Raw genomic sequence first — 13,837 nt, 5'->3', positions numbered from 1 at the left:
GGAATACAACACATACCCATTATAACCTATGGAGCTGTTCACATTTGTGTGGTTTTTGCACACACCATGTCTGAAAAAAATCACGACAATGTCACCTTTCTCTTTCTCACAGATCAAAATTACCCATACAAGTCTATGGGTCCATGAGAAATCACTGACAGCACACTTTGCTATGCATGTGCTGCCCGTGAATAACACTGTAATGGGCAGGAGAAGATTAGCAATCTTTTTTTTTTTATGGGATTAAATCACTGAAACACAGATGGTTAAAACTGACTCAGTGAGCAAACACTGATGAGACTCAGATCCAAAACACTGATGAAAATTGGTCTGTGTTTTTACATACAAGAAACTCCCTAATGGCCTTACTTATTAATACAGTTATTCTAGTGCTTCCTATTATAGAGCTGGACACCTGTATATAAAGACATGGAACCTGCCTGTGCGTCCAATCTGAAGAGGAAAATACTGCAGACAATATGTCTGCTAGGTCTGGTCTGTGCAAGACATGAATAATTACAATACATTTACCTAATGAAATGGGTAAGCAGATGACACCACTTGTAGAGTGACGCACAGGAGAGATTAACCTGCTGCACATCATCCCATGAATAGAAACGCACACCGGCCACACGTACTGATCGCATCACCAGAATTATAATCCAGTGACTCCATTCCTGGGCCTGGACTCTCCGCAATAAAGCACTATAATTATAGTATTGGAGGGATTTAGTCAAAGGCAATGTGTCACCTGTCTATTAATTAAAGCCTAATTCTTTATTACGCATCTGAGTTTATTTTCCGACTGTAACTTTTTTCTATCTCCTTTACGAGATTATGGCTTGCCCATTTTTCCCGCACATCTACTAATAACATTTAGGCCTCCTTCACACTTCCTGGTAAATCCTGTACAGGAAAAACCAGTACTGGTGACATCCGTGGTCTGTGTGCCCTCCATGTGTCACATCCGTGTGCCGTCTGTGTGACACGTACCGGTGCCTAGGAAAAGCAGCAGTAGTCTAGTGCTGAAGATAGCTCTCATTATTGTCGCTTGGTCTCCCTGAGATCAGCACAACCGGACGACAATGATGGGAGTTGTATTCAGCCCCCACTGTGTATATTCTGTATAAAATAAAGAATTAAAGAAACTGGCTCCTACGTAATTCTCATAACCAGCAGAGGGAAAGCCCATGACTTGATGTTAATAATCTGGGAAAACGGACAATACCCCAAAAGGTTCCCAGGCTATTTATAATCGCTCACAGCTATTTGCTTAGAGTTTGCTGGTGAATTTACGGAGGATCCCAGAAAAAAAAATGACATAGGGTCCCCCTCATTGAGGTCACCGCAGTTCATCGCCACGGCTCATGGTGAACTGCCTGTGGAAACGCAGCTTCAGTGACCAGCGGTAACCTCTATTACGTTATCGCTCATCACTGAAACTGCTCATTGTGTTCTGGTTTTCAGCATGAATGGCACCGTTCATTTTGAAAATGAGATTTTGCAGAGATGGATTACGGCAAAGGACAATGTGGAGGATTATCTTCACCTCAGACAGGTGAGGGATATGGTTCTTTATTATTTTTGTTTTTTAACAGGGGACATGGGCATCTATGGATTATCTTCACGTTTGACATGTGAGGGATATTGTTGTTTATTTATTTTTTTTACAGGGGACATGGGCTTCAATGGATTAGGTGTAAAAGTGAGTGTACATTTTTTTATTTTTAAATAAATGTGTAAAACAGGGTGTTTTGTTTCATTTCAAATAAAGGACTGTGTGTTTATTTTTAAACTTATTATGGGGTTAGTAATGGGGGTGTCTTATAGACGCCTCTCTATTACTAACCTCTGGGCTTGATGTCACATTACAATACAAAGCTGACATCAATCTCACAAATATTACCTCACTTGCTACCACCACAGGGCAAGTGGAAAGAGCGAGGTTAAGCGCCAGATTTGTTACTGCTTATGGATGCGCCATTTCTGGGGCAGCTAAGGGCTAATGTTGGTAGCCTGGGGAGGGCAATATCTCTGACCACTTTCCAGGGTATTCTTATCAACCCAGAGCTGCCACCACAGGGCAAGTGGAAAGAGCGAGGTTAAGCGCTAGATTTGGTGCAGCTTATGGATGCGCCATTTCTGGAGCGGCAAAGGGCTAATGTTGGTAGCCTGGGGAGAGCAATATCTCTGACCCCTTCTCAGGGTAGTCTTATCAACCCACAGCTGTCTGTTTAGCCTTTGCTGGTTTGAATTTACAGGGGAACCCTACGTCATTATTTTCTCATAGCCTCGTTAAATACACCAGTAAAGGCTAAGCAAGCAGCTGTGAGCTGTTATTAATAGATCTGGGAACCTTTTGGGATATTGTTCTTTTTCCCAGATTATTAACATCACCCCCAGTGGTCGGCCTTCCCTCTACTGGTTATGAAAATTACGTGGAGAACCCACGTCATTTTTTAAATTTAATTCTTTATGTTACACAAGAGGGACACAGAGGGTGCTCCCATCATTGTCACATGGTTGCGCTGATCTCAGGGAGACCAAACAACAATGATGAGAGTTGCCTTCAGCAGCTGGCGCCTGGGAGTAGTGTGAACTGTACCACTTCTTCCCAGGAGATGGTACGGTGTCATCAGTGTTCACGTGTGCAGCACGCATTTTGTCCGTGCTGCTGATAAAAACTGATATGTCTGCAGGGTTTTCACATATAGATATGATCCATGTAAAAAAGCGGACATATGCACACCACCATTGAATACAATGGGTGTGTGTGTCCGTATTTGCGGCGGTCAAAAAATGGACCCCATACAAACAAAAAAAACGGAAGGGGCCTTAGAGATATGCATTACAGTAGTCCTATGGACCATACGAAACAATAGACTGGAGATTTCACTGACTTCTATGGGAGAGTTTCCTGGGCATGCTCTGTGTCCTGTGCAGAGGTTATTGTGCAGGGAGGGGGAGGAAGAGGAGAGCTCTAGCCATCATCTATTATAAATGGTGGATCCTGTGTTATCTGAATATAGGTGTTATATTTCATTGTCACCCTGCTGTGTGATGGTGTTTATATGGCTCTATTAGCCTAATATATGGCTCATTGGTCAAAATAAAAAAAACTGCAAGTGTTCAGCATGCATATCTAGAAAAAGAAAAACGCACAAAAAAGATTTAAGATAAAAATTTGATTTAAGCAAAATTTAATTTTCTGATGATCAACTGTTCTCCCTGTATCAGTAAGCCTACCTCATGGACTCCTAAGCTCGGAGTTAACAAGGGTTCGCATTAGAAAATAAGTATCAGTGTCATGAAATATCAACTTCCATAGCTCCATGTGCTGTAAAACCTGATGTCCACAGACAGGACAGCATGTTCAACATAAGAGACTCACTTTAACGGGGAAAACATTGATGGAATATGGTCAGAACACTGCAAATGAATTTTACATGAAAGAAAAAAAATAACTAACATACAAATTTTCCATTTGGCTGGGTTCACATTTTGCGCCCATGGTGATTTTTTGGAAATAGCTGTAAAAAATCCACTATGTCTGCAATTTGCCAACTACAACAAAACCATGTGGCCATGTGGCCATTTAACAGACAAAACCTAAGATAGAAACAAAATGAGCAAATACCCTGCTGGAAGTAAGTAAATAGTAATAGTGCAAATAAATAACACAGGGTACTTGGTAAACACTGTTTTTGATTAAAAAAAAAAGCGTAAAGCAATCCCACCGTGACCAGTCTTAGAACTAATTAAGGGGTTGTCCTCTACTTCAAGAACCTTTTCTTAATGCAATAGAGCCCCATAGAAAAAAAAATCCTTATATTCAACTACCACAACGGCGCTGTTCCAGCAGCTATACTGGCGCTGACTCTCCTGTTCCTGCTGTAACATTGTTATGCCACATGATCACTCCTGCCATTTGGCAGCCTCTAATGGGCTAAAATTATCACAAACTCCTCTTACAAAACTTGGACGACCGAGCGAAGAAAGAAAACTGTGGCCCAGGAGCATGTGTAGATTGGCTGCAGCGCTGACAACATAGAACAATGTCATGTGAGGGCTAGGAGACCCTGTACCAACATCGTTGGTTTAATATTACACTTTTGAATATAGTAATTAAGAAAAGGTTGTCAAAGTAATGGACAAATCCCTTTAAGTACTGTAATAAAAGTCTAAGTCTCCTACCATTAAATGAGACTGCAGATGCTCCGGAAGATTTTTTTCCACACTGGGAGGGATGTCATATATCTCTTGGGTTTGTTCTCTGCTGACAGGACCTTTTACTGCCATTGGTGGAATGTCGTAGACCTGTGCAAGACCAAAATAAAGTCATCTTAATACAGTAAAACCATATTATTAAATAGGAAAGGTGATAACGTATGATTGTGGCGGGGGCCGCTGGGACCTCCATGGATTGGCAGAATGAGAAACTTGTCGCACTGTTAGAATGGGTTGGCAGTGCGCATGCTCGATGAGTGCTCCATTCAATCTCTATGGGGACATCCGAAAAAAACTAAGTGCAGCACTTGGGTGTCCCATAGAGAATGAATGTAGTGGCAGTGGAGCATACACCAAACTGCTGATCGGTGCGGGTCCCAGTGGTTAAACCCCCACTACTCTAGAAGCTATTATCTATAGAATAACCCTTTATTTTTAGACCTAAAGATTTATCGGGTGCTCACAAAAACTCTGATCACATTTTAGTGATGGATATATAAAATAACAGGGATCAAGCACTGCTCCAGTTCTCATTCTGTGCATTTAGCAACAATGATTATAATGTCAGAATTCAGCAGCTAACAAACCATTCCCCTTTTATATGGCTCAGTTGTGAGTGTCCCATTCTCCTTTTATATGGCTCAGTGGTGAGTGTCCTATCCTCCTTTTATATGGCTCAGTGGTGAGTGTCCTATTCTCCTTTTATATGGCTCAGTGGTGAGTGTCCTATCCTCCTTTTATATGGCTCAGTTGTGAGTGTCCCATTCTCATTTTATATGGCTCAGTGGTGAGTGTCCTATCCTCCTTTTATATGGCTCAGTGGTGAGTGCCCTATTCTCCTTTTATATGGCTCAGTGGTGAGTGTCCTATTCTCCTTTTATATGGCTCAGTGGTGAGTATCCTATTCTCCTTTTATAAGGCTCAGTGGTGAGTATCCTATTCTCCTTTTATAAGGCTCAGTGGTGAGTGTCCTATTCTCCTTTTATATGGCTCAGTGGTGAGTGTCCTATTCTCCTTTTATATGGCTCAGTGGTGAGTGTCCTATCCTCCTTTTATATGGCTCAGTGGTGAGTGTCCTATTCTCCTGACCGTGAGTGTCCTATCCTCCTTTTATATTGCTCAGTGGTGTGTGTCCTATCCTCCTTTTATATGGCTCAGTGGTGTGTGTCCTATCCTCCTTTTATATGGCTCAGTGGTGAGTGTCTCATCCTCCTTTTATATGGCTCAGTGGTGTGTGTCCTATCCTCCTTCTATATGGCTCAGTGGTGAGTGTCTCATCCTCCTTTTATATGGCTCAGTGGTGAGTGTCCCATCCTCCCTTTATATGGCTCAGTGGTGAGCGTCCCATCCCCCTTTTATATGGCTCAGTGGTGAGTGTCCCATCCTCCCTTTATATGGCTCAGTGGTGAGTGTCCCATCCCCCTTTTATATGGCTCAGTGGTGAGTGTCCCATCCTCCATTTATATGGCTCAGTGGTGAGTGTCCCATCCCCCTTTTATATGGCTCAGTGGTGAGTGTCCCATCCTCCCTTTATATGGCTCAGTGGTGAGTGTCCCATCCCCCTTTTATATGGCTCAGTGGTGAGTGTCCCATCCTCCCTTTATGTGGCTCAGTGGTGAGTGTCCCATCCCCCTTTTATATGGCTCAGTGGTGAGTGTCCCATCCCCCTTTTATATGGCTCAGTGGTGAGTGTCCCATCCTCCATTTATATGGCTCAGTGGTGAGTGTCCCATCCCCCTTTTATATGGCTCAGTGGTGAGTGTCCCATCCTCCCTTTATATGGCTCAGTGGTGAGTGTCCCATCCCCCTTTTATATGGCTCAGTGGTGAGTGTCCCATCCTCCCTTTATGTGGCTCAGTGGTGAGTGTCCCATCCCCCTTTTATATGGCTCAGTGGTGAGTGTCCCATCCCCCTTTTATATGGCTCAGTGGTGAGAGTCCCATCCTCCCTTTATATGGCTCAGTGGTGAGTGTCCTATTCTCCTTTTATATGGCTCAGTGGTGAGTGTCCCATCCCCCTTTTATATGGCTCAGTGGTGAGTGTCCCATCCTCCCTTTATGTGGCTCAGTGGTGAGTGTCCCATCCCCCTTTTATATGGCTCAGTGGTGAGTGTCCCATCCAGCTTTATATGGTTACATGTTTTAGTGATCTAACAAACCTCTGGGCTGTAGTTGTTCACTAAACACCTGGTGGGAACATCATAGATCTCCTGAGGTCCAGTGGGAAGGAGATGTCGAGGAATGTCATACTCGTCCTGTGGTTCTGGCTTGGGCGAATCATACACGTAGACTTGACCTTTCCGAGTAGGAAGAACAACCTGTACAAGGAAAATCACATCAAAAGTATATAAATTCATAAATCGAATATCTCAACATGAATCACTTAATTAAAACAATATAAGTAGTGATGAGCGAATATACTCGTTACTCAAGATTTCTCGAGCATCCTCGGGGGTCCTCCGAGTGTTTTTTAGTGCTCGGAGATTTAGTTTTTCTTGCCGCAGCTGAATGATTTACATTTGTTAGCCAGCATAAGTACATGTGGGGGTTGCCTGGTTGCTAGGGAATCCCCACATGTACTTATGCTGGCTAATAGCTGTAATTCATTCAGCTGCAGTCAGAAAAACTAAATCTCCGAGCACTAAAAAATACTCGGAGCACCCCCGAGGATGCTCGAGAAATCTTGAGTAACGAGTATATTCGTTCATCACTAAATATAAGTAAAAAATTCACAAATTCGGATTTACCAAAGAGTTTATACACAGTTTGGAGCTCTTGCAGCCAAAATAAATTTCTACAAGGAGTTCAATATGCAAATTGTCTCTTCAGAGAGGAAGAGGACTTAAACTCTATAGCGCCACCTATTGGAAGCAGCGATCCTACAAGTCAATATCAACCCTTTAACAAGCCTTGACACATGACTTAGGATAAAAGCCAAACCAGAATCCAAATTTTCAGACAGGGTCATTTAAGTCTCCTCATACTGACATGCCAGGTCTGGCATGTCACTCTTCACAAAGAGAAAACTTACACCTTAGATCCCAGTTTTAGCCACTGACCTAGGTAAATCAGATCTCATACTTTGCACTGATGAGGGGCAACACTCTGAAACACATGTCTGCAAATTAAGCTTCTAATTTGGCTTTTATCCTAAGTCATATGGAAAGGCTTGATAAAGGGTTGATATTGACTTTTAGGATTGCCAGTTCCAATAGGCAGCCCTAAAGTTCTGGTTCTCTTCCTCTCTGAAGAGACTATTTGCATATTGAGCATGCAAGGCATTTAAGTCTCCTTATACTGGCATGCCAGACCAGGCAAGTCAACCTCCACAAGGAGAAACCTTACCACATGGATGAAGTTCACACATTTGTGTGGTCAAATGTAGTGTAAATTATCATTGCCACCACTAGATGGAGACAAATTACAACACAGAAAACCTCGACCTCTATCCATAGAGGTGTATGGATTAGGCCTGCATTCATACTCTCTACTGGAGTTTTACAAAGTTCCCTGTGGCCCTTATTGCTCAAGCACAGTAGGGTTCATTCCTTTCATTATACCAGACAATTTGTTATTTTATGGCAAATTATTTCCGAAATTATAAAAATATGCAAGAGAAATAATAAATAAATAAATACCTAAATAAATTAATATTATTCTGTTATGCATAGGGGTATATCATCTGAAACAGAAACAAAAATACTTAGATACATTCTCATGTTACTGGGGATTTGCAGTGCAGTTCTCTAAAGATTTCACCCCTTGATGCTAAAAATTCATAGTACAAATTGTAATAAAAACTAATATGCTGCAGATTAAAAAAAAACATCCCACAGGTAAATTCAGAAATGGCTGCTACTTTCATCTGAAGAAGTTTCTCTTTTCCATGGAAAATCTGCAGAATTTCCATCTCTCGTGTAGGTACTTTAGAAGTAAGGTCAGAAACCATGGCTTGTTTTAGAGGCTGGCAAAATAGGCACTTGCCTAGGAGTCCCTTTATTAGGGGCCACCAAGGACTGGACACAAAAAGGAAGTAAACCTTTCCTGACAGTTGGGGACCTCACTATTAACCCCATCAATAACTGGGTGTTATCGTTATCAGTACCTAACTCACTATTCAAGTAGGGCCTTGTGTGGCAATAGAGTATATTGGACAGATTTTGGGGGCATTGGTTGCAGTTTTGTGGGGGAAATACTCTATGCGACAGTGTTATTTGGTCACTATATAATACTATAATGTTTAATGAGTGTATTATTTAGGCATTATATGGCAGCATTATTCGGTCACTGTATTGTGTGGAGTGTTATTTAGCACTGTATGGCAGTATGGAGTCATAAACATTCAGGTACAACGGGTTTAGAGTACTATCTCTGTTATATATACAGCATGTGCTATAAAGATATAATGTAAAAAACTAACTCAAAAATGCAATGCAAAACCACAAATAACCTAATTTAAATAATAGGGTCAGAAATTCTGCAGCATCAAAAACTCAGCAAACGCTCATCATGGGACGTAGCCTTAGGCAGCGGTCACACATTCAGTATTTGGTCAGTTTTTTACCTCAGTGTCTATAAGCCAAACCGGGAGAGGAATAATCAGGGGAAAAGTATTATAGAAACACGTCACCACATCTGTATTTATCAACCACTGCTGGTTTTGACTTACAAATACTGAGGTAACATACTGAGGAAAATTACTGAGGTAAAATACTGATCGTGTGAACGTGGCCGTACTGTTGCAGATTGTTGGTGCAGATTGTACGCTTCATCGGTTTGGGACAAGATTTCTATATTCTACCGCAGAATATAAGGTTTAATAAGTAAATCCAGTAACAAGCAGCAGAGAAATGACCTGTAAAGAGAAGGCGTCCTCAGCATTTACTGATATGAATGCGCCATGACAGAATTACATGTTCTTGCTTCAAAGGGGAGAGTGCCTTTAATGTCAGCCATGTGCTTATTATAGGACAATGACCGAGTGAGTGGTCAAATTACCTAAAAGAAGGCGGCTGAGGGGGCCGCTGCTTTCTAGCAATTCTAAACAAAGCATTTCCACCCTGTTATTCCAAGGTATCATAAAATATTAATAGCGGGAGCATAAAAAGATCATGGGGGAGGGGGACCTGGATGGAGGGCCTTTTCCAGAGACTTGTAGGGTTTAGCCATGTGCCCCGGGGGTCTCTTATCCGGCTATTAGCACAGGAGTTCTGCGTATTGCTTTGTCAGGTAGACATTTCTATTATACCACTTGTCTTTATTAGGTTACCAGAACAAAGCGCAGTGCATGGCTAAATAGCCTGCCATTCCCACCAGCAGCCCTCAGGTTACCATAGCAAACACATGGAGTCACAGGGAAGCCATAGCACTGGTGCATGCAATGCAGCCGGCCATACCCGGGCTGGCACAGGCCAAGACACATGTGGACCACCCAAAGTCGGACAGGCAGGATTTGTAGCGCAAACATCAGTGGTTTACATTAAAAAAAAATCACCATCTTGTTCACCAACATTCGCTATAAGAAAAGGTGTTTGCTCCCGAGTTGGCTGTGCGAGCTGTAGGAAGAGCACTGGTGCAAGCATGGAAGTCACTGGGATCAGGCGTGCCCACTGAACTGGGAGGAACCATCTGTGCCAGATGAAAGAGTTAAATCTACCCTGAAGTGTGTTGTTTCGATGCACTTTCTTTTTACTGCCCCCGATCTTCGATTTTACTTGATATCGGCAGCACCCAAAAACAGCATTTTCATTCTTCACCATCTACCTTGTACCATCTACCTAACATTTGTAGGTAAATAGGGTCACCATGCTGGCGGCCAGCTAACGGGCGAAGATGAACTTGTTTCTTCCTCGGAGCCCCTGACTTCAGTTATGGGTGCATGAAGCGACTCTTAGCACCGACTGCAAGCACGCCCTGGCACTATGATTGACAACTGACTCTGCAGCACATCTGTGTAGGGCAAGCTGTCAATCAAACTGCCGCAGTGTGCTTACAGGTGCAGCTATCAGTATTGGATCTGACCACTCAGCCAAGGTACATATTTAGTTTTAGTTTTTTAATAAGAATTCGTAATCTGCAGGTCAATAGCATTGTGAACCTGCCGGTGCCAGCACTTAGACCCACACTATTGTTAGGAAATTAACTTTATTCCTCCCGGTAGCAATCTGGTTTCAGTAATGGGGCGACACCGGTCTCGGTTTCAGTCACAGCTCTGTGTATAGTGAGAGGCGGCTGTAGCTGTGCCCTACGCACTGACAGCAGATCAGCATTAGGGCTGGCTGTCAGTCAGTTCCAGTGGCGCATTTACAGCTGCCGCTCTTTATACACAGAGCAGTGGCTGAACCTGCGCAGGCACCTCCCCCTTGACTGAAACCGGAATGCTACAGGAGGAATAAAGTTAATTTCCTCCTGGCAATGGAGGTCTAAGTGTCGGCATGAGACAGGTTCAAAATGCTATTAACATGCATATTAACCCCACATCTCCAGGTTAATAGTGTTTTTTCAGGTGACAGGTTCCCTTTAAAGTGACACTATCATCACAAAATGGCTGACCGTTTTGTCAATGTTTTTTATTTCATATCACAATCATTATTAAAAAAAAAAGAAAAAGTACTTGGCTAAATGGTCAGATCTTATACTGATAGTGGCAACTGCAAGCACAACGCGACAGCAGGGTGGCTCTGCGATTATCACTGGTGTTTTGTAGTGTGGAGTCCTGGGTTCAAATCCAGGACAACATCTGCAGTTTGCATGTTCTCCCCCTGTTTGTGTGAGTTTCCTCTGGGTTCTCCCTTCCGCACTCCCAAAGACATACTAATAGGGAATCTAGATTATGTGCACCAATGGGGACAGTGATGAAGATGTCTGCAAAGTGCTGTGAAATATGATGGCGCTATATAAGTATAATAATAAATATTGTAAGTCAATGTCTGTACAGTGCTGTGGCCATTTGGGGGCACAGAAGAAGAGGGTCCCAGGAAGTCAATGTCTGTACAGTGCTGTGGCCATTTGAGGGCACAGAAGAAGAGGAGCCCAGGAAGTCAATGTCTGTACAGTGCTGTGGCCATTTGGGGGCAAATAAGAAGAGGGTCCCAGGAAGTCAATGTCTGTACAGTGCTGTGGCCATTTGGGGGCACAGAAGAAGAGGATCACAGGAAGTCAATGTCTGTACAGTGCTGTGGCCATTTGGGGGCACAGAAGAAGAGGGGCCCAGGAAGTCAATGTCTGTACAGTGCTGTGGTCATTTGGGGGCACAGAAGAAGAGGGGCCCAGGAAGTCAATGTCTGTACAGTGCTGCGGCCATTTGGGGGAATGAAGAAGAGGGGCCCAGGAATCGGTGGCAGAAGCAGGCAAAAGGAGACTACCAACATAACTTATCTATAGAACCAGAGATACCGGAAGAATTGTTCCTGCAGCAAATGTGTACATTTCTACCAGCCCAACTCAGATAGATGGGACAGGCACAAATACTTTGCATGCAGGCTACTACATCTTGCCATCTGCCTCTGATAGGAGCATACGGCCACAAAACGAAGGACAGTGGAAAAATGTAACCGAGGGAAGAGCGAGCAAGTTCATTCTTGTGCATTCTGTACTGAAGAGCTGAATATTAGCACCACATAGATTATTCCGGCTGAATGGGTATAATCCTCGTGTGGAGTTATTGGCCTATCCAGGGAATTTACTGGGCAGATACAATCAAATATCCTAAGAGGTCTCCTTCCATGGCTTTAGATTAGTTTCCAAGAGCAGTAATTTCAGGGCTGCCTGAGTACTAAGTTCTTACAGGTAGTAATCATTCACATGGTGAAGATCGGGCAACGTTTCGCTGACATTTACAGCTTTGGCAGCATACTTTATGTTCTATCTGGTGCAATCGTGGACCGTGACACATCCATATTATTAATAGATGGCACCGGGTACATAGCTGGACCATCATGGCTCCGGGATTTTCATATTACTGCCCACCCCGAGACCTTCTCTATGGCATTAAACCTTACGATAGCCTGAAGGTGCAACGTAAAAGGGCAGCAAAAGGCTCAAACACCTAAACCCTACCATCTCCTCCTACACATCCAGATTTTGTAACATCTCCAATGAAGTTGCTACCAGCTCTTGGACGTCACTTTTTCTTCCAGCTGACGAGATGAAATCAGCATTTCCCTGGAGGGTCCCATCGCCGGTGTCCACACCCTCCACACCCAGCATTGTGTCACATCTAATTCTGGATGTAACTTTATACTGAATACAATGCCGGCTGCTTCATCCATAACATAGAATCCTTTATTACATGTAGCGGGAGTCACGGTGTGTTACTACAGACACTAAAGTGAAAACACACAGCACAAGATAACTGACTGCAGCAGGAGCCTCCCCCCTCTGCCCTGTCTGTAGTAGGGAGAGGATTGCTAAGCCATAACCCCTTCATAAAGAGGGATGGCATTTGCCAAATATACAGTTAATCAGCAGAATAAAGGGAATCTGTCACTAGGTTTGTAGGGTCTGAGACCCTGATTCCAGCGATGTGTCACTTACTGGGCTGCTTGCTGTCATTTTGATACAATCCCTGTCTTTTCTGCTGCAGATTTAGCAGAACTTGGAATGCCGAGCTCTGTATAATCTTGCCCCCACCACTGATTGGTAGCTTTCTGTGGACTCTATACATTGACAGAAAGCTACCAATCAGTGGTGGTGCCCAGGTTATACAGAGTTGCTGACTAGGAGGCACCTAGTCCTGTAGTGAAAATCTCCTGCTGATAAAACACTGAATTTATTCAAACTACAACAAGCAGCCCAGTTATTGACACATCGCTGGAATCAGGGTCTCTGCCCCTACAATATGTTGCTCTCAGATTACAGATTCCTTTTCACCCTGGTGTTCTTTGCAGGATTTCTACATGACTGATTGTTTTGGGAAAAACTAACAAACAGTGAGGATAACTATACTTCATGTTTATTTACACATTCATTTCTAGGTTTACAGCTCCTCTAAAGCAGGAAAATGACCAGATCTTTTTGGGCAGGAAGTTGTTGTGTTGCAGTTGGCAATGACGCTAATCAATAAGACGCCATCACAGAGCTTAGCACTGACTTGGTGATGCCATGTAATTACATTTCCTGACAAGGAAGACATGTTGATTCATTGTAGCTACCAAATGTAATCTTACATTTGTAGGCTAGGCACCCATTACTGTCTTACCAAGCTGATCGCGCCCGCTGTCCCTGAATGCCCTGTGTCACCGTCGGGGCTCGCTCACACTGGCAGATAAATAGGGTGAGTGCAATACGATAAAAAATGGGATTGCCTCGGACCAATGTTATTCAATGAGGCCGCGCAGATCTGCGTATTCTCTCTCAACTGTACTCGGCATGAGAAAAAAAGTCACAGCATGTTGCAATAATGGGGGTGAGAAAAAAAATCGAATGCTGTATTTAGCATCTGATTTTTACGGATACTTTACAATTCTGTAGCATAGAAAACTGGAAATAGTCCTGGAACTGATGATTAATAGTAATAAAAAGCACACGTACAGAACATGGACAGCGCATGGACAGAACACGGACAGCACACATACAGAACATGGACAGCGCATGTACAGAACATGGACAGT

General features: G+C 43.2%; 1 protein-coding gene across 1 annotated transcript in view; it reads right to left on the bottom strand.

Moving 5' to 3' along the window:
- BCAR1 (BCAR1 scaffold protein, Cas family member) overlaps positions 1-13,837 on the bottom strand; it is a 231,453-nt gene that overhangs the window by 54,206 nt on the left and 163,410 nt on the right. Inside the window, exons 3-4 of the mRNA XM_077288183.1 lie at positions 6,386-6,544; positions 4,195-4,317 (exon numbers count right to left, since the gene is read on the bottom strand). Of these exons, the coding sequence (XP_077144298.1) occupies positions 4,195-4,317; positions 6,386-6,544 (282 nt within the window). The remainder of the gene's footprint in view (positions 1-4,194; positions 4,318-6,385; positions 6,545-13,837) is intronic.

The sequence above is a fragment of the Ranitomeya variabilis genome, chromosome 2 (genome assembly GCF_051348905.1).
Source record: "Ranitomeya variabilis isolate aRanVar5 chromosome 2, aRanVar5.hap1, whole genome shotgun sequence".
NCBI lineage: Eukaryota > Metazoa > Chordata > Amphibia > Anura > Dendrobatidae > Ranitomeya > Ranitomeya variabilis.
Note: the sequence above shows the minus strand (reverse complement) of the source record. Positions and strands in the feature narration are given on the sequence as shown.